Here is a 20,465-nt window from a genome sequence, read left to right on the forward strand (position 1 = left end):
GGGGTCTTTATCTAAGACAAGACAGTGCATGAAAGAAAAGAGGTTGGAACCAAGGTAAGATGAAGGGGATGTGCAGCAGTCCGTGCACTGTGGTTCCTTTCAGTTTCGCATGAGTTACACCCTAATTAGAGTATCCTCCGTGTTCCCAGTGTAAAGAGTTCAGGCAGATACAGGGCTGTAGGCCAGTGTAAGAGGCCTTTCAGCTCTGCAGGCTTTGAGCCCTGAATGCTAAATAGGAGTGGATCTTGTAGGCTAGATTTTGTTGTATTTGAGGTGAAATTTGTTTCTCACGTTTGTCTAACATGTTTTCTTCTACCTTGGGAGCAGTGGAGTGAAGTGCAGCAGATGATAAATGGCACCCCAGTCTATATGTACCAGGACTGCAGTGTGCTTTCTGAGGGAGACACCGATCACTGGCTTCGCACCAACTGGATTTATCGGGGTGAGGCAGCCTCTCGCATTTACGTGGAGCTGAAGTTTACTGTGAGGGACTGCAAGAGCTTCAAAGGAGAAGTGGTGACCTGCAAAGAGACTTTCAACCTCTACTACATGGAGTCTGAGCAAGATGTCGGGATCCAGTTCCGCCGCCCGCTGTTCATCAAGGTCTGTAGGGCTGTGGGTGTAAGGCTGTCATGCCTTTCAGCTTAAACTGGGTGTGTCTTGCTGACTGGGGGCGGACAGGAGAACCAGCATCTGGGGAAGGGATGTGGATAAGTGCTGTCCTTTGAATAAGCTTTGCCCCTAAGTGCCCTCTGTGATGCTCAGAGTAGTCACTGCCAGAAGAGGCCATAGTTTTCAGATGAGATCAGACCTCCATTCTTCTTAATCACCTATTTAACTGGATGCAACTTAGGTAAGGATTCTAAAGGATTATAACTGTGCCTGATTGTTACATCAGTTTTTAGAGTAAAGCAGAGACCAAAATAATTTGACTTGCCTTAGGCAATAAAGCAAGATTAGACCAAGTGAGGAACAGAACCCAACTCAAACCTCTGTTGGTGCTCTTCTTCATTTGCTCTGATTGTAATTAGATATAGGGTGTTTGTTTGTTTTTATTTTTTCTAAATCTAGAGGTGTTGGCTTGTTATAACATATTTCTCCCTTGTGTGAAAGTATTTAGCACTGCTATATTTTACCTGCTGTTTTCCCTGATGTACTGCCCTTTTGCCATGAAAATATTTGAATTACAGAACGGGGAACCTCAGCTTTTTTGTAGAGGAACTTCTGTAACTCAGTTGTGTCCTAAAAGAAGCCACGGACCTAAATTACTTGACTGCCCTTTTCCTCTGCAGTTTAAACGACATGTTATGAAAACAAAGAACTGTAAAAGCTACAGTCCTGCTGCTTCTGCTCCAGGAAGAGTAGAACTATGGTAGCTAACTCTTCCCTCCCCCTTCCCCAGTGCACCTCCCTTGCAACTGGAGGCTGCTGTATGCATCTGTGTGATACCTCCACAACTCTTAAACCCGCTTTATGATCCTACTACCACATGCAACTGCTCTGCAGATTTTTTTGCCATCCACCTACATGGAACAGGTGGTGTTGTGTAATGGGGAGGGGCCTACAGTGGAGAGGATCATTTACCAGTGTCTCTGAGAAGAAAGACCATCCCACGTGCAGTCCAGTTTTTCCATATCATTTGATGTCATGGAGACCTTTCCCATTTGCCCCACTATAGAAAGCATCTCTCTCACTGTCAGTTGGTGAGGCAGTGGGAATGTAAAAGCATGGAAGCATTCTTCACCCAATTGAAGTGGAATTTTCAGTGCTAAAATGCCTTGAATACTGCATGAAAAGCACCTTTCAGTTGAAGGTCTGATCTGCATCAAGTGCAGCCTGGAAATGGGTAGCTGTAATTCACTGGTCAATTTCAAAAACACATCTGTAAGTCCTATTGTGAATTTATTTTAATTTTTATTGCATATGATTTGCAAACAAAAATAGCATGAGAGATTTGCTCCTGATTTGTTAAATTCTCCTAGGGTAGTTTGTAAAGACATCCAAGATCACAGACCCAGAATACCGTGTGCTGTATAAGAAAGTGAATGACTGGAAATGAGTTGAAAGGAGATAGTGAAAAACATGCAGTACACTGAGATCAGAAACAGTCAAACATGCAGCCTTTAAAAGGCCTTAGTGTAAAAAATGTTTGACAGCTATAGGTAACTCAGAGCTGCTGCTTGCTCAGATGTTAAAACTGTTGTCTTTTCCTCTTTCACCTAGCTCAACACTGTGGCTGCAGATCGAAGCTTCACAAACAGAGACATTGAATCTGGTGCCATGCAGCTGAACACAGAAGTGTGCCCCATTGGGAAGCTGTCTCGCCGGGGCTTCTACTTAGCTTTCCAGAACTCTGGGGCTTGCGTAGCAATGGTGTCTGTCCGAGTGTATTACAAGACTTGCCCGGAGGCAGTGCGAGGCCTTGCCCGTTTTCCAGAGACACTAGCAGGTTCAGAGGGGCTGACAGAAGTGCTTGGGGCCTGCGTGGAGCATGCAGCTGAAGAAACAGGCTCTCCCCCTAGGATGCACTGCAGCACAGATGGCGAGTGGTTGGTACCGATGGGACGATGCCTTTGTGCTGTGGGGTTTGAGGAAGTCGATGGGAGCTGCGTAGGTGAGTATGCAGACAGACAGTGGCTGTAGGCCATGGGAGAGGTTCCAGGGAGCTGGAGATCAGAGTATCTGTAAGCACAGAGTGGGAGCAGGGGAGTTAGTGTGGTCTAACTTTTTCTTGCCTGCCCTCTGTGCCTGAGAGCCATTTCTTAAACCTTTTCTCCCCTCTTTAGCTTCTTATTCAATTGGGATTTTCTCCTTGTGTGTCAGGTGTAAGACCTGCACACACCTTTCCACTCCCTCTTGGGCTCCATCCAGGAGCTTTTAGCTCTGGAGCTAGTTTCTGCGAGCTGTAACTGTGTGATTGACACTGACTCACTCAACAACTAGTTCCCAACCCTTAAATGGCAGCCTTGTTCTCTCAGGGCAGACAGGTCAGACACACAGTACAGTGTGCTTGTCCCGTGACTAGAAAGCGAAGAGCTGCAGGGGGGCAAGTTTCTCCTTCGTGCCCCCTTCTGCTTGGACTGGGATGGTTCTTCTGCCATGGGAAACTGTGTAAAGCACATTGCACAGTACCATCAGAGCCTGGCTCATTTCTGAGGAAGAACAATCAGCAGGCATAGGAGTCTCTGGTACTGGAGCCACAGAGTGAGACAGGGTTCTTGGAGCAAGCAGTGCAGGGCTATCCTTTTGACAAGGAGGGGAGAGGATTCAGCTTCCTATGGAAACTACATGTGTATGCCAAGGAAGAGGATGTGTACGGTGGTTTTAGGGACATGTATTAATGCAGACAAGGAGGTAAGAGCACATTTCCACTCTTGTTTTCAGAGTCATATGGCACAAGGCTGAGGCAGTTCCGAATATAGGGGAAAGAATCCATGCACTGCTCTCAGGGTCAGTGGAGTAACCTCTCTGCTCTGTTCTGCCCTTGTTTCACTGCAAGGATCTGGTGCCCCTTTGAATCCTCACTGCTTGCCTGCTTGCTGCTCATTTTGCTTGGAGAGCTGGCAAAGGTTGAAGCGCAAGATCCTTGCCCTTCTCCAGCAATCCCCTATCCTTGTATAGCCCAGCCAGTTTTTCCACTTAGGTGCTACACAGCTCTCCCCGCCCTCCTGAGAGCACTCCCCTGGGAAGGGGCAGGGAAGCTGTCATGCCTGGACAGGCCCTGGCTGCTATCACAGCACAGGTTCATTCTTCATCTGTGCTTTTATCCCACTCTGCCCAAGTACAGCTGCAGCTAGGAGTGTCTTTTGTATCTGTGGAGAATCAGGAGGTCTCCCAGGAGATGAAGGGAAGAGGGGTAGAACCTAGCAGGGGAAGGGAGAGGTAACTTCAAGCCCCCAGAGCAGTGTGTTATTTTAGCATCAGAAAAGGTGAATGTAGGTTGCCTGTTGGGGAATGTGTTTGGTTCCCCTCCCTCTACAGAAAAGACATGGCATTATGCAAACAACTGGGAACAATCCATGTCAGGATGAAGACTGCGGTCAAGGCTTTTACTTTTGTCCTTGCAAGGTGAAGGACTTCCCTTCAAACACAAAAAGAGAGACAGAATGGAGGAAGAATACCTTCAGGCAGAGTATTCTGGTTCTGGTTTTTGCCTTGAGCAGGAAGACAGGAAAGCTGTACTATGATCCTTGCCTCATAACAGGGAGGAGAATCTGCCTCCTGTCCTGTACCTGAGTTCAACAGAAAGCCAGAACACCAGGTTCTGAACCAGTTCGCCCAACCCCTCAGTGAATTTCCAGCTGTACAGAGCTCTGGTGGATAAGTGGCTCAGCCATCTCATCATGCTGAGAGGGCTGTGCCTGCCCAGAGCATTACATCTCAGCCTCTCGTAGCATGTTATACCTCTCTTATCTGAGCTTCGGACTACACCTCTGCCAATAAGCCTGGACCTCCGTGACTAACTTCCTGAAGTACGTCATTTACTGTGAATACCGGAGGCTGACTATGCCCCTAGCTTGCATTCTGGTTTCTTGGTGGGCTCTGCAGGGTGATGGGTGAGTTAGCTGCTGATGCTGAACTCCCTGTCAGCATCGTTCTGGTGTCTGAGTACTGCCCAATGCTTGCCGGCAGTCGTAGGAGAAAATCACCTGCCAGAATAAGCAGTGAAGGGTTAGACCACTGCTGCCCTCTCTGCCTTCTGGTTCTTGGGTGAGCAGTGCTACACCCACCCTTTTTCCAGTCCTGTTTTCCACACCTTGTTGCCTGAAGCCACAGCTTGGAGCAGATGACCAAGGACAGGGGAAACCAAATGCGTGGAGTGGGAAAGGGTCTGGACTGTAGCTGAGGGAGAGCAGAGGGGCGGGTGCTGCTGAACAGCAACGGGACCTGAGGGAACAGCACGGAGCTGTGATGGGGAGGTTACTCCCGCGCAGTAGCTGGGCTCGATGATCCTCCATCTCGAAATATTCTCCAGTTCTCTGCTCCCTGGACCTGAGCACCGCTCAGCCTGCGGGAGCCGAGGGCAGAGCCTGCCCTGCTTCTGCCCAACGAGCCCGTGGCGGCGGCCACGTCACGGGGAACCGCAGGCTGGGAAGGACGCGGGCAGCAGCGGCTCCCCGGCTCCCCAGCCTGACGCCCGCCCGCCCGCTAATGCGGCAGGCCGCCGGCGCCTCGCCGCCCCCACGCCCTGCCCAGCCGGCCGCTCCGGGGGAGGCTTCGCACCGCCTCTCAGGCGGGGCTGCCGGCTCTTGGCCCCGCTCCTCCCCGGTGCTGGGCGGCCCCCTGCCGGCCGCTGCAGGCACGGCGGCGGCTGCGTGGGCAGCGGGAGCCGCGGCGCCTCGCCCGGGGCTGGTTGTGGCGGCCGGGGCCGGGCGCTCAGCCCTGAGGCGCCCGGGCCCCTCCCGCTGCCCCGGGCACCCGTCTGGGCTGGCCTGGGCTTGTTTTGGCTCAGCTGCCCGAAACTGAGTGGTCTTGTTGGTTCTGCCCCCGCTGTCCTGTCCTTCCAAACGCGGCCGGGCCCGAGGATGGCTGCCCTTAGCCTGGACCATACCATGGGCATGCTGATATCTGGATATCAAAGCCGTGTGCCATCCCTCTAGCTTGCGTTTCTAGGCTCTGTTTGTCACAGCCTGAGGTGATGTGACCTGGTCTAGCTGACTGGTGTGTTCACTGTTACCTCCCAGGCTTATCCCTTTACACAGACGTCCCCCCGTGCAGTTTCCTCCTTGCACTCACTTGGTACTAGGCTTACTGCCTCCCTCTGAGGCAGTCATCCCACCTGAAGGGTCCTAGGGCCACAGTGAGCAAAGCAAAGCTTTACTCTGAGCAATAGATGTAGACTGTAGGTCTGTGTCCCAAATTTCCTTTCTGTGTTACCCTGACAATAAGTGTGTGTAAGTTGTGCGCTTATGGCAAATAGCATTGTCATTGAATATTGGTGTATGTGTTACACAAATCTGTGGCTCTGCTCTTGGTTTGTTTTTCATGGTGCTCTCAAAGCCGATCCAATCCAGACTGATCCAGTGACATTAATTTTGAAATCTTACGCTGGAGCAAAATGGCAGGAGGTCACAAAGTTTTCATTTTCACTTGAGCAAGTAGAAATGCTCTTGGTCATGAGCAGACTAGAGATCAAAGAATTTTTCTTATTCTTGACTATTTCTGAAAGAGATGATTTGATCTTAAATAGAATATAAATGGCATCTCTGGGCTGCAACCTCTGATGTTAATAAGACAGTCTGCTTGCCATTTGAGGGCAAGAGAGGTAACCAACAAGACTGGGATGAAACCAGTTCTCTGATGGTAATCTACAGAGAGATCTCAACCTATGGTGATGATAATCACTCTTCCTGAGACTGGGCCTTTGTTAACAGAAAAGTTTTTAGTTCCTTCAGGTGTTCCTCTATGTCATGTAGTAGGAGTGGCTGTAATGTTTTTTGTTTTCTTGATAAAGGATTGATTTCTGTGTTATGTTCTACCACAGTAAGCCATTTCAGTCAGGCTCCAGAGCAGATGGCTTTGGGGTATTCTCCCTTGGGATATCCTGAGGGATTACCCAGGACATAATTTTTCTCATAGTGCAATATGAAAAGGGTAATATCCTCAATGCTCAAGTTAAATGCAGGGCAGAAGCTTGGTAAAAAATTAGTGTTTCCATTCCTCAACTATGTGATTAGTGATATGTTTGATTGTATTTCAAGGACATTTGATAAAATGGGGGTTGGACTAGGTGATCTTCAGAGGTCCCTTCCAATCTCGGCCATTCTGTGATTCTGTGAAAATCATTTAGCACAGGCCAGTAAACCATTAAATTCTCAGGGTACTGCAGCTTTCCTCACTCCTTTCCTCCTTGCTACATACCTACAGAGGTAAAGCATTAACCTCGAGATAACTGGTAGACAGACTAGTACTCCTGGAGTACGAGATAGTAATAATGCATCAAGGATGGTGTCAGATGATAACAGCTAGAGAAGGACATGTCTGCTTAGTTTTATAGGACTGGAAATAGGAAACAAATGGCATGTGTTCTTGCAGTGCATTAGCTTTATAGCCAGTGCTGTTAGGCAAACTGATAATTATCTACATGTACATATTCCTCAGGGCCCTGCTAAATACAACACTTGAAATCAGAAAACATGCTTCTGCTAAATAGCCCACTGGCTATTCTGTAGGAAGTCAGCAAGAAGAGGAGTCTGAGGAATCCAAGGACTTTGAGACAGTATTTACAGCCCTTACTGACAGCAGAAATCTTGATGAGTAAAATAGAAAGCAATGTGGATTTATGCTGAAAAAAGTATCCGAGGCTGACCAGGTTGTGTTTTCATTAAGCATTCCTGAGGTTCTTCAGCCTACAAATCCTATCATAACATTGATCCCACCTTGGGTCTGCATCTCCTCTTTGTCTGCTCTTAGAAGATGATTGGTCTAGGTGCCCTCCTGGGATCCCTTCCAACCTAAATATTTCTCTGAACTGAAAGAATAGAAGGAAAGCAAGCATGTAAAAGGAGCTTTCAAGAAATTGAATGAAACTGGCAATTTGTTTCCTGTTGATCTTATGTTGAATTGTCTGTGTCCTCACAGCCTGCCAGCGGGGATTCTACCGTCACTCTCTGGAGACTAACCGCTGCCTCAAGTGCCCCCCAAACAGCTTATCCAACGAGTCAGGGGCTACATCTTGTTCCTGTAACACAGGCTTCTACCGAGCACCTTTGGAGGGCCAGAACATTGCTTGCACCCGTAAGTTGTGGCTGGAGAGAAAGAACAAGGAGAAAAGACGAAAGAGAGTGCTAGGAAATGGGGATGAGAGGTCAGAGAGGGAGAGAGGTTGGGGGGGACAGAGGGCATAATTTGAAATGCATCAGCAGATTGGAAACTGCCACAATACATTGTATGTTATCAGCTGGATCTAATACTTTCTTTCATTCTTCTCATAGGTCCCCCTTCAGCTCCCCGCAATGTCAGCTTCTCCCTTATTGGCACACAGCTCTCTCTGTGGTGGCAGCCACCCAGCGACCATGGTGGGCGAAAGGATCTGACTTACACAGTCTTCTGTCAGCGCTGTCATTTCATGTCTTGTGAGCCATGTGAGGCTGGTGTGGTATTCACCCCCAGTGCTTCTGGTCTCACTAAACCTGCTGTGGATGTGGATGGCCTAGAAGCTTACACCAACTACACATTTGCTGTGGAAGCCCATAATGGTGTCTCAGGAATGGGACCTGCTCCCCAGAGAACTGCTCCAGCTGTCTGGGTCGCAGTTGGACATGCAGGTTAGCAGAAGCAGAGAGAAGTTCTTCCTGCTCATCAGGAAAAGGAAGAGGAATCTCTGTGAATGTTTAACCTTTCTCCATCTCCTTCTGTCTGCCACATGTGTTGGTATGGTATGATAAGGTACCTCTGCCTCTGGCATGTAAAGTCCATTAGTCATATTCCTTGCAAGCTAAATCAGCAGTAAGCATTATCTACCAAGAGCTATGAATCCACCAAGGACTTAACAGAGGTGAGGAGGATAAAGCCCTCCCTGTGATACGCTGTTGTAGTCCAATGAAGATATTGCTATATGTGTGTGACAGGAAGCATGGGGCCTGAAATATTACCAATGGCTCAAATATAGTGAAAAAAACAAACCAAACACAACAGAAATCCTGATGTAACTGAAAATAAAAACTTCAAAAACGTGGAGAAATTTGTATGTTCAAAACATACAAGTTCTCCTTGACACATTTATGCGTAGTTCGGCTTCAAGTTGAGCAGCAGTTTGACTGTCCTATGAATATTTTCTGGAGTGCTGTTAAACAAGATTATAGGAAAGTAACATTGCAGTGCTCAGCAGCCCTTGGTACTTATCCCAGTTCTGATTTAGTGACTTTTATACGACTCCCTGTCTTTTCTTCCTTTTGCTATGCAGAGGCAGCATAACTCTGAGCTAGGAAAGCAGAGCTACGTTGGGTTTACCTCATCACTTCCTGGTGATGATGAAGGACAAGGACAGAACCAGGCTTGACACGTCAGTCCCTACAATCTGTTAAGAATTATCTTTTTATTCATGAATAACATTCTTCTGCAGTCAACTGAGAGATTTTGAGTACGGAATTTCACAGTACCATATGAAATGGAGTTGTATTCATAAATCACATAGGATAGTTGTGTCACTGTTGCTGAAAGAGCAGAAAATCATAACGTTTTGTTTTCAAATTGAACAGTACAGTGCTGGGTTAAATGTAATTTCTTGGAAGACTGGTTTTGTTTCAGAGACAAAAGATATGCTCTTCCTCTGTTGGGGTGGATACTACTGGGGTAGCATGCTATTCTTAGAAAACAACAAATTACAGCTGGAGACCCCATTTTGCTTTCACCACAGAATAGAAAGTTAAGGGAGTGGCAGTGGCAATGAGAGTCATTTCTAGTTACACGGTATGACATAGAAGGAAAGATAGAGCCTCTGATGGAGAGAGGCATTACTTTGTGTTGTTTGTATTTCATTCTGGTATTCTTTGTTTTCTCCCCTGCAGCTCCAGTGACAGTGTCCCATTTTATCCTGACACAAAGGGATGACAGTAGTCTGTCTGTTTCTTGGCTTGCCCCACGGCAGCGCAGCCAGACCGCAGTGGAGTATGAGGTCATGTTCTTTGAGAAGGTGAGACCTGCCTCGTTTGTTCTTCCCCATACCACTTAAAGGGCTGAAAACGTCCTCTTTGTTCCATTCCATGTGTGTTAGTTATTTAACGTTGTTCAATTTCTGCAGGGAGAGGAGGCACGATACACAGTGAAGCACCTTCTTGAGCCAAATGTCACTCTGACTGACCTTCAACCAGACACAGCCTATCTGCTTCGTGTGAGATCCATCACACCTCTCGGGCCTGGGCCCTACTCCCAGGAGCAGGAATTCCGCACCCTTCCACCAGGTAAAGTACAACCATTGGTATGTCATTAGTGAGAAACTCCCTTCTCCATCAGATTGTATATGCACGTAGTACACCAATCTTTTTGTGTTCTGCTAGCTGCAAAGGCAAAGAAATCACACTCCTGAATTCTTTGTCACCATGGCCAAGACTTTACAAAGCTCTGCTTTGTGAAAATGTTCAACAGGGAATCATTTTATCCTTTGTGCTTGCTGTTATACAGAATCCTATTGTACTTTCCCATTCAGAAATGATTGGTGTCAGTTTTGTGTGTTATATAAATAAATTATTCACCATCTGTTCATTTAGTTCTCCTGAAAGATATTTTGATTCTGAATAGTAACGTTTCTAAGTTCAAGTGTTAACAAAACAATTAGCATATTTATCCTTTTATGTAGGAATTGCTAATGAAAAGGAGAACTCAGAGGACTTCAGCACTATTTTTTTCCAGCTTTATCATTTCTACTGTATGTAGTTCAGCCCCTGGATGTGAGTCTGGCAATGACTCTGTCAGATGATATGTGCTGCTGAAAAAAAATTCTCACCCAAAGCACAAAGTGTAGGCCAGTCTACTGAGGCCTCCGGCATCAAAGAATATTTTATGCAGGCCCCACATCCAACCTTCCCTTTCCCTGGGTTATCCAAAGACTTCCCTATTATCAAAGGTTTTCTATAAAGGAGCTTACTCTCCCTTCATTCCACAAATTCACAGATCCTCCTAGTGACCCTATGGATGTTTCTGATAACCCTAGAAATCAGTTCATTGAAATGATGCCTATGAAAAGCTAGTTTTACTGTAACGAAGCAAGAAAATAGGAAAAAGGAAAGGCATACATTAATTTTAAGAAATGGTTATAGTAATTCAGTAAAAGCTGATAAGGATTTATGATACCATGGTTTAAATATTGTTTAAAGATTTTCTTTTTTTAACACCAAGAACTTTGGGTAAGATTTTCTTGCAGCCTTTGTCAATTGTGATGACATTAGTCTGTTGGTTAAGTCTGTTAATGTATCACAAAGGTTCTGTGGAAAATTTTTAAGTTAACATGTAATAGATTTTTTTTTGATTATAAAATGATGTGCTAGGAGATACTTTGCAGCTTTCCACAAGTTTATGCTTTTTTTTCTCTTTAAATAAAAGTTGATCATCTCATCATGCCAAGGCAAAGATATTTTGAATATGAAAGGAATAAAAACCTTGCCAGCAAGGTTTCATTCAGTGGAAGTGATTATTTGATAATATAACGATTTTTGGCTGCAATGGTTTAGAGATATTAGTGGAACAAGATTGGTAGGGACAGGCAACTTTTAAAATCTGAATTTGAGTTTAGATCCCTTAATTTATTGCAGAAGAGCTATGTACTTAAGAGCCTGTCCCTTTTTTCTTGTTGGTTTAATAAAATATATTATTTCCCTCTTCCAAATCTTGCCTTCTTGATTTTAGCAAGAAAGAACGTTAGCTTTGCCTCTTGATTTCTGCCTATCTAAGCTGGTGATTTTTAGTAATTTTAGTGGGATGAGTCAGCATCAAATTGAGCAAGAATAACAAGTGTTAATTAGGCTTTACAGATGCTGAGCATTGGACTGGATGTTAGGAAACACTTCCAGACACTGTTGTCATGCAGCTGTTCCTTGCTTAAAAATCCCTCACTTATTGCAACATCATATTTAGGAATTTTCTTTTTTTTTTCCTGCATGCTTTCCTAAATGTCTTTAGGAAAAATATTAAAAGATGTAGACACTCGTTAGATATGTATATGAACACTTTTCATTAATGTATTTAAAAATAAATTATTATTTTTTTAATTTACGAGAAATAAAGGCTTAAATGCAACCAACAGAGGGAATTTAGTATTTACTCTGATAAATTCAACTATATTGTGAGGATATCACTGTATTATAACCTATATATAATATAGTATATATATATTATACTATGTCAACTATTTTGTGTGGTTTTAGCTTAAAAGTGTAAGTAGAAAAAGACAGCCTGAGTTATCTGAACACTGAGTTCTATCCAGTCACAAAATGAAACCACCTGACACTTTTTTTCTGAGAGAGCAGAAATATGATGTTAGATTTCAGGTTCATACGTCAGTGCTTGCTTGTTTGCAAAAACACTAAGCAGCCAGTGGTTTCTGTCAAATTAATTAGGCAAAAAAACAAACCCGGATTTTCAAAAGGAAGGGAAGGCAGAATGGGGAAATGAACTGCATAAAAGAGAAGAGTCAAACTAGACTGCTGTGCAAATCTGTGTCTTTGCTATGCCATAGTCTAAATCAGCTGCTGAGCAGGAAGAAGAGTCTGATCTGAAAATGTAGTTGGAGAGGAGTGGGAGGGAAGAATAGCTGTTCTTCACTTACATGTGGGAAGAGACCTTGGAGTTGTCTAGCTCAACTGCAGCAGGGATTATTTGAAAGCTAAATCAGGTACAGGGATAAATTACTCATCTAGACGAGGATCACAGATAAGAGTGAACCAGATACCTACCTGAAGAGACAGTATGTGCATGGATAGCATGTGCATATTTGGACTCAAATATGGTCATTGTGTTGCCTGGAAGATGAAACACCATAGTTCACCTAATACCACTGGCTGGTAGAAGCTGGTTGCTACATTCCAGACAAATAATTCTTGTTCTTTTAAATGATATGGCCTTTATCTTTTCCTTTGCAGACACAGGAGCTCTGTCTGGTGGAGTCATAGTCTCCATTATCTTTGGAGTTCTACTATTTATTGGGCTGCTTCTGGGACTTCTGTTCTTTCGACGAAAGTAAGTGTTGATTTTTGGAGCTGAAAAAGATATAGATGTAGGAGTATGACACAAAGCTCAGAGGAGTGGCTGATACCCCAGAGTGCTGTGCTAAAATTCAGAGGAACCTTGACAGGCTGGAAGGTTGGGTTGGGAGGAACCTCATGTAGTTCAAGGGCAAGTGCAGGGTCCTGCATCTAGGGAGGAATAACCCCAAGCACCAGTACAAGTTGTGGGATGACCCGCTGGAGAGCAGCTCTGCAGAGAGGGACCTGGTAGTCCTGGTGGACAGCAGGCTGACCATGAGTCAGCTATATGCCCTTGTGGCCAAGAAGGCTGACAGTATCCTGGGCTGTATTTGGAAAAGTGTTGCCAGCAGGTTAAGGGAGGTGATCCTCCCACTCTGCTCAGTCCTGGTGAGGCCACACCTGGAGTATTGTGTCCAGTTCTGGGCTCCCCAGTACAAGAGGGACATGGAACTACTGGGGTGAGTTCAAAGGCAGGCTGCTAAGATGGTTAGAGGACTGGAGCACCTGTTGTACGAGGACATGCTGAGAGAACTAGGCCTGTTTAGCCTGGAAAAGGGAAGACTGAGGGGAGATCTCATTAATTTATATAGATATCTGAGGGGAGGGTGTTGAGAGGATGGAGGCAGTCTCTTTTCAGCTGTGCCCAGCAACAGGATGAGAGGCAAGGGGCACAAACTGAAGCACAGGAGGTTTCAGCTGAGTATGAGGGGGCATTTCTTTACTGTGAGGGTGACAGAGCACTGGGACAGGTTGCCCAGAGAGGTTGTGGCGTCTCCTTTTCTGGAGATACTCAAAACCCACATGGATGCCATCCGGTGCAACGTGCTCTAGGTGATCCTGCTTGGCAGAAGGTTGGACTAGATGATCTTCAGAGGTTCCTTTCAGCCCTGCCCATTCTGTGAAAAACAGCTGAGCTATAAAAACTTAATAAAGAGTTAAGAAAGGACTTGGTATCTCTGAGGAAGTTGGATGGATTAGTTAGAGGTGAAAGAAGACCAGTGTGCTGCAATAAGAAGGAATGACTCTAAGTGATTTCAATTAGCAGGGTTGGATGGGTTGATATGCCTGTAAGATAATGCTTGCTGCTGAAGACAGAGGAAAGTATGGTGATTTCTCTTTTTTTTTTTTTTTTTTTTTTTTAAACATAATCCAGCGCTATCATACTATTATCATGACAAATGAATAATAATAAAAAAAGTGTTATGGCACAGTCCTTTATATAGCTGCTGATCAATTAAGCAGGCAGTTCATGTATCCAGTTATTTCAAACCATTTTCCATATACTATTACTTTAATGGTCCTCTACCCAGATACAAAGTTCTACTTCCTTTCCAAATGTCTACAAGGCTGTTCTTTTTAAGATGAGATATTTTACTGAAAGTGTACAGAGAACATAAAAGAAATAGAAATTCGTATTTAATTCAGCAACAGAGGAACAAACAAAACTAACTGCATGGAAACAAAATTCCATTTCTAAATGTACATTAAGTACCACGTTCTATTATAGGCTGTACTCTACCAAGTAGATGCAGTGTCTGGTTCCACTTTGCTCTGAGCTACCCAGAACTCTGTGCTTGACCAGTTGGGACAGACTCCCTAGGAGTCTTGCTTTCTTCTTTGCTATTTGTTAACCATTTGAGTTTCATGACTTCTCCTTATGTTCTAGGCATGCTCGTCGCAGACAATCACGGCCAGATTACAATACTTCAGGCTTTGATCGAGGTGAGCTTCAAAGGGATAGTGGAACCAGGGAGAAACCTGGAATGGGTTGCAAAAAATGAAAAGAATCACAGTTTTCAAACAAGGCACCCGTGTGGATTTTCTGATGTAATCTCTCTCCTTCTATAATAGCTGCAGTATTATTCAATGTATGTTTGATGTATTTGTTGACTGCTTTTGTTTGAAGGTTGTGGATTTAGCTCTGCTTCTGTATTTTTGCCCTACAAAGCTTGACCAAAGAGTTGACAGGTTAAGTTGCTCTTTTGTTTCCCTTTACCATAGAGAAGGTCTGGTTGAAGCCCTATGTAGACCTGCAACCTTATGATGACCCCAGCAGAGGAGTGCTGGAATTCATTAAGGAACTGGATGTTTCCTGTGTCACTATGGAGAATGTGATTGGGGAGGGTGAGTTTGTTGGCCTTCTTTTCATCTTTCAGTTCTCCCACACTGATATTTGGCTGCATGTTCTTGAGCTCATCTGTGACCTTTTGTCTCTGGTTGTCCTCAGGGGAGTTTGGGGAGGTCTATCGTGGGTCCCTACGGCTCCCAGGCAAAGAACGTATTGTGGTTGCAATCAAGACCCTGAAGTCAACATATTCAGACTCACAGTGGTGGAACTTTCTGCGTGAGGCAACAATTATGGGGCAGTTTGACCACCCAAACATTGTGCATCTGGAAGGAGTTGTCACCAAAAGTAAGAGCGTGGAAGAGCATCTTGTAATGACATAGAAAGTGGCACATTCCTAGGACCTTTCTTAGGAGAGGATTATGCCAAGGAGGCAATATTGGGAGAAGAAACATTGTTATATTAGCCTATGGTGGAGAATGAGGAATGGAGGAGGGGTATGGATTTCCAGTGGAGTCATGAGGCATTGTTAAGAGAAATCTTCTTGGGCTGATGAGTGGAGAAGTTGGAATAGTGTAAGGGATGGTGTAAAGTTATGTGTGATACTAAAAGGAATACAAAATCATCAGGGGAAATCTAAGGAGGAGTGACAGCTAGCTGTCAGAGTGGAGCAGGGATGGTGGTGGTGGTTGGGCATGATCCCCAGTTTTGGGGGAATGTGGAGAGTGTTGAAACACAAATTGCAAAGGTGAACTGCAGAAAGGGTGACACTTTGCTCTTTTCCCTAAGGGAGGCCAATGATGATCATCACTGAGTACATGGAGAATGGAGCACTGGATACCTTCCTGCGGGTGAGAGATCCCAATCTGTAGTAGGCTTGTGTACTGCCAGAACTTGTACTTAAACTGGATTTAGGACCCTAAGAGAAGAGTGGACAAAAGATCTCTACATCCATATAATTTCTGTTCACATTTCCAGTCTTGGCAACTGAATCTTGATGCTATCCAGTTTGCTCAGTATACAGAGTGTTGTCTGACAGATAATTTGCAGGTGCCTGGTGATGACTCTGGAGACCACCACCAGTCCCTTAGTGTGAACCTGTGGGATCCTTTGGGCTGCAGCATTGCCTTTTTGCTTGTTCACCAATGCCCTCTTTTACAAGTTGATAAGGCCAGTAACTAGAAAACAGCAGACTGATGTCACCTGACCAGGGTCTTCTGTCACTTCTTCCATGCAGGAAAACGAGGAAAAATTTAGCCCTGTGCAGCTTGTGTCTATGCTGCAAGGGATAGCCTCTGGCATGACCTACCTTTCAGAACACAACTATGTGCACCGGGATCTGGCTGCTCGCAACATCCTAGTCACACGCAGCCTTCAGTGCAAGGTGTCTGACTTCGGTCTTTCCCGAATATTGGAGAATGATGCAGAGGGAACCTATGAAACCAAGGTAATGCAAAAACAATCTCTGCTGAGGTAAGGATCAGTCTTGTAATTTAGCTGTAGTCTTCGGGGTTGGGATTCTGCCAGATAAGAATGGCAGGATTTCTTTGTAGTAGGAAACGTGCCAGGTGAAGGATTTGGACATAAGTCTGAACAAAATAGATTTTCTTCTCTGAAAGAAAACCTATTATAAAATAAGTTTTATAAAACTGTTATATTATATATTCCATTATAAGACTACATATATACATGTATATTACATACATTACGTATGATATATTATAATAGATATATATTTTATTATAAACCTGCAAGTCACGGCGTGGTTGAAGGTGGTGCTTTTCTTTCTGGAGTCTGTGCTGATTTTGTTTGCTAAGAGATTCAGTACCACAGAGAATGTGATTTTTGAAATGAAACAAAATATGGGATCTTATATTTCGGACTCAGTTAATTATATGTAGCTTTGAAGACAGCCCTGCTGTGAAGAGGAGTTTGGACTAGAGACATCTACACATCCCATCCAAAAAAAGCTCCAATGATTCTACTATCTTGTGTCACTCAAAGAAAGTCTGTTCTTGATGTCATTGTCTTACACCCACAGCCATGGTTTTTTTTTTTTTTTGTAGCATTTAGCTGAACACAGGGCTTAAACAAAATTACTTTCCAAAATCATTTATGTCCTTTTGACAAGATTTCCCCAGAGGTGATCACACATCACTTCAAGTGAAGTGGGCCCAGTCTGTGAAGCATTTTGTAAGCTGCTTGACTGAAAGCACTGGAGAAGCATGACTCAATGAAACAAGCTGGTTACCCAATGTCTCTTCTCTTTCACAGGGTGGTAAGATTCCCATCCGATGGACAGCCCCAGAGGCCATTGCTCATCGGATATTCACTTCAGCCAGTGATGTCTGGAGCTTTGGAATTGTCATGTGGGAGGTGCTGTCATTTGGTGACAAGCCATATGGAGACATGACCAATCAAAAGGTAACAGACATTGAGCTTGTGCTGGTTTAAGGAAATAAACCAGGAATATAGGCCCAACTTGTGTTGATCTCCCTCTGCCTGCAGCCTTGTCATTTTTCCAAACACAGAACTACTTTGTCTCCTTCCTGGCCAAAAATCAGTGCAGCCAAGTCAAAGACAGAAATGTTTGGGTCCCTGAACCAGGTTCAGATGTCACCAGTAGCAAGTCAAATTAAAGACTGATTAATATAGCCACAGTCTTTGGGTTTAGAGATGTTCTTTGCTGATTTCTTTCTCTCCTTGCTCTGGTTCTGAAGTATTTTTCTAGTCTCATACTTGTGCCAGGCTTAGTGCATCTATGGGGTTGCCACATGGTGTTCAAATTATTCTTCAGAACCTGGATCTGCTTTTCTCACTGGGCCTGTAACAGAATCACTTGGTCCTCACTTCTCATGAACACATGCCGTGAATGGCAAACGGGAGCTAAACTAGTAAAGGGCTGAAGCCAGCTGTGTATGCCACTTCACTTTTTGACATCTCACATGTCCTGATCCTTTGTTGTGCTGCCCAAACTCTACTTTATATGCATGTAACTGTCTTCAATCCCCACCCTGGCTGCACACCGTGCAAAATGATGAACTGTCTGCTCCCAGCCCCACAGAGGCCTCTGGCTCCTCTCTTTCACTCTCTGCTCTTTTCTGAGTTCTATCTGTCCTCCATGCAGGTGATGAAAAGCTTAGAGGATGGGTATCGGCTCCCCCCACCTGTGGACTGCCCATCTATTCTCTATGAGCTCATGAAGAACTGTTGGTCACACGATCGGATGAGGAGGCCTCAATTTCATGAGATCCAGGCACAGCTGCAACATTTCATCTCAAGTCCTCATCTCCTCCGATCTGTTGCAGACTTTGATCCCAGGTAAGCAGACTGTCTTAGGGAGGGGGAGAAGTTAATTGGGAAATTTTTGCCTCCTGGTTTGAGCAGGAGGAGAGGTGATGCTAGCAGTGCGGGCTGGTGAGAGACATCTTGAATGTGTATATGCAGAAGATAGCGGTAATCTGTCTCTCATGGTGACAGAGGGCATACATAGCCACTGGCCTGTGCAGTCTGATCACACAGTGTAGAGAAAAGATGAGTTGGCTTAGACCTGGCAGAGGGTTCTTGCTCTCTAGCTAGTGAGGCTGTCATCTGAGCCTCTTGCCTGGCTAATGAAAGTTTCATCTGTGTTTAGGGTAACGCTCCGGCTCCCCAGCTGCAGTGGATCTGATGGTATCCCCTATCGATCCATTCCTGAGTGGCTGGAATCCATTCGCATGAAGCGCTATATCTCCAACTTTCGCACTGCTGGCCTGGACACCATGGAGTCAATTCTGGACCTCACAGCTGAGTAAGTACAGGCTAAGCTCTCACAAGGCACCCCGTGCTATTTCACAAATAGCTGTTTCTGTCCTTCTGCTATCTGAACAGGCACTCATGTTTACTTGGAAGTCTTCTTCCCATCCTTCTGTATGCAGTTAAATGGAAGTGGATGGACCTCTTACCCTATAAGAGAACAATCAGCCCAGAAAAATCACGATCACAGCTCAAGCTGTGAAACTAATTCTCCAATTGTCCTTGCTTGTGACTTTCCAGGGGTCTGAGCTACTCTGAATTCACATTAGGCACACATTAGACTAAGGGTAGACAACAGATGACAGGCAGTTCTCTAACCTGACCATCTCCCCACCCTCGTAGGACTTGATAAGAGAATTTTCTTGACTTGAACTCAGACAGGCTAGTGACATTTTCCCCACATCAGCCAGGCACTGTTTCATCCTAGAGCAAAGTCCTTCTGGGCTCTTTAGAAGAACTTGGGCCAGATGCTTTACCAGTACACATTTTTCCTAGTGTAGGGTCAGGGATGTACAACCAAGTATAACCAGAGTAGTTACATAAGACAAATGAAAAGGCACAGTGCAGAAGCAGACCCTGCTGAAAGGTTGAGACCATTGTGAGCAGACATGGATGCAGTTCTAATGTAATGGGAGTAAAGGCCAAGTCACAAGGTGAGAGAGAACAGTTGACTGGGTGGGCAGAGGTAGCCAGAGAAGAAAAGGAGCATCTAGATGTTTCTTCCCTCTGGAGAAAAAGCACGTGTAGCAAGAGGCACCGAGGGAAAGGAAACTTTCTGAACTAATGCGTGGGAAGAGTTTCTGCCCTTAAACACACCCCAATCCCCAAGGAACAAGAATAGCAATTAATTTTTCCTCTCTCTTCCATTTCCTTCAGGGACTTGAAACAGATGGGAGTGTCACTTCCAGGCCACCAGAAGAGGATCCTGTGTAGCATCCAAGGCTTTAAAGAGTGATCTGTTGTTGCTCCCTTAAGCTTGCCAAATGCTGTTTTACCCACATACCACTTGGAATCATTCCTATGGCAATTGTTTCCAAATGAGTGACTGGGACAAGCAAAGCAAAACAACCAGGACTGAAAAGACTTATGAGGCAACACCACCTGCTCTCACTTCTGTTGCCCCTTGCTTTTGCTCTACAGCAGTCATTGGTACTTTTCAGATCACTGGTCTTAGAATCTGTTCTCAGCCATGTCTTCTATAGTCTGTTTTGTGCAGTACTAAGTAATCCCTGTAGTCCACATACTGGACTTTCAGCCCTCAGTAAATCACGTGGAGACATAAGATACGTTCAGTTGGGGTGTGGGGCATGGATAATGTTATAAGATTGGAGATGAGGATTCAGATAGAGTGGGACCTTCTAGGAACATGCACAAGGATGCAGATGTAGGGTTGGGCCCATTCACTCCCTGGAGTATGTCCCTTCTCATTTCAGCAGCCTTTTGTCTTCCTTATTTTACAACACGAACAAACTATTCAGTCTTTCACAAGGCTGCTGCTAAGGGATATGTTTTTAAATTCAGCTGTTCTTGCCTTAAACACCACCAAGTCATGGTGTACTTTGTTCTTTGGAGGAGAAGTTGGGAGTAGCAGCACATCCTGCTGTAACTTGTGTGATCATGTAACCTTGTCATGTTGCTTATTTGCACACGTGTACTTCAGCAGAGAGACTTACCTCTCCCCGACCTGCTTAATACCTTTATTGGTGCCATGGACACAAAACCCTCTAGGTACCCATTTTTCTCTGCCCCTTTTTTGAAAGAGGGAATGGTCTTGTTTGACTGGATAAGGTGTTTGTAACAGAAAAATGCGTAGGTGGTCTGTCTTATTCCTCCTCTTTGGAGGAAGTGTTATTATTTATCAAAATTCAAGACAGAGGTGCTATAGACTGTAAATAGTATTTTGTAAATAAACCTGTGGCAGAGCA

The 20,465-nt window shown here is 44.8% G+C and overlaps 1 protein-coding gene across 4 annotated transcripts in view; it reads left to right on the forward strand.

The window, feature by feature from the left end:
• EPHA1 (EPH receptor A1) overlaps positions 1-20,465 on the forward strand; it is a 34,731-nt gene extending 14,266 nt beyond the window's left edge. For all 4 annotated transcript variants that reach the window (XM_084501966.1, XM_084501965.1, XM_084501968.1 and 1 more), the window contains exons 3-18: positions 328-603; positions 2,224-2,614; positions 7,582-7,737; positions 7,935-8,267; positions 9,510-9,634; positions 9,743-9,902; positions 12,576-12,672; positions 14,347-14,402; positions 14,682-14,804; positions 14,908-15,093; positions 15,535-15,596; positions 15,983-16,192; positions 17,020-17,169; positions 17,873-18,066; positions 18,380-18,535; positions 19,417-20,465. In XM_084501966.1, coding sequence (XP_084358092.1) covers positions 346-603; positions 2,224-2,614; positions 7,582-7,737; positions 7,935-8,267; positions 9,510-9,634; positions 9,743-9,902; positions 12,576-12,672; positions 14,347-14,402; positions 14,682-14,804; positions 14,908-15,093; positions 15,535-15,596; positions 15,983-16,192; positions 17,020-17,169; positions 17,873-18,066; positions 18,380-18,535; positions 19,417-19,495 — 2,736 coding nt within the window. In that variant the 5' untranslated portion in view covers positions 328-345 and the 3' untranslated portion in view covers positions 19,496-20,465. The remainder of the gene's footprint in view (positions 1-327; positions 604-2,223; positions 2,615-7,581; positions 7,738-7,934; positions 8,268-9,509; positions 9,635-9,742; positions 9,903-12,575; positions 12,673-14,346; positions 14,403-14,681; positions 14,805-14,907; positions 15,094-15,534; positions 15,597-15,982; positions 16,193-17,019; positions 17,170-17,872; positions 18,067-18,379; positions 18,536-19,416) is intronic.

This window comes from Aythya ferina, assembly GCF_964211825.1.
Source record: "Aythya ferina genome assembly, chromosome: 1".
NCBI lineage: Eukaryota > Metazoa > Chordata > Aves > Anseriformes > Anatidae > Aythya > Aythya ferina.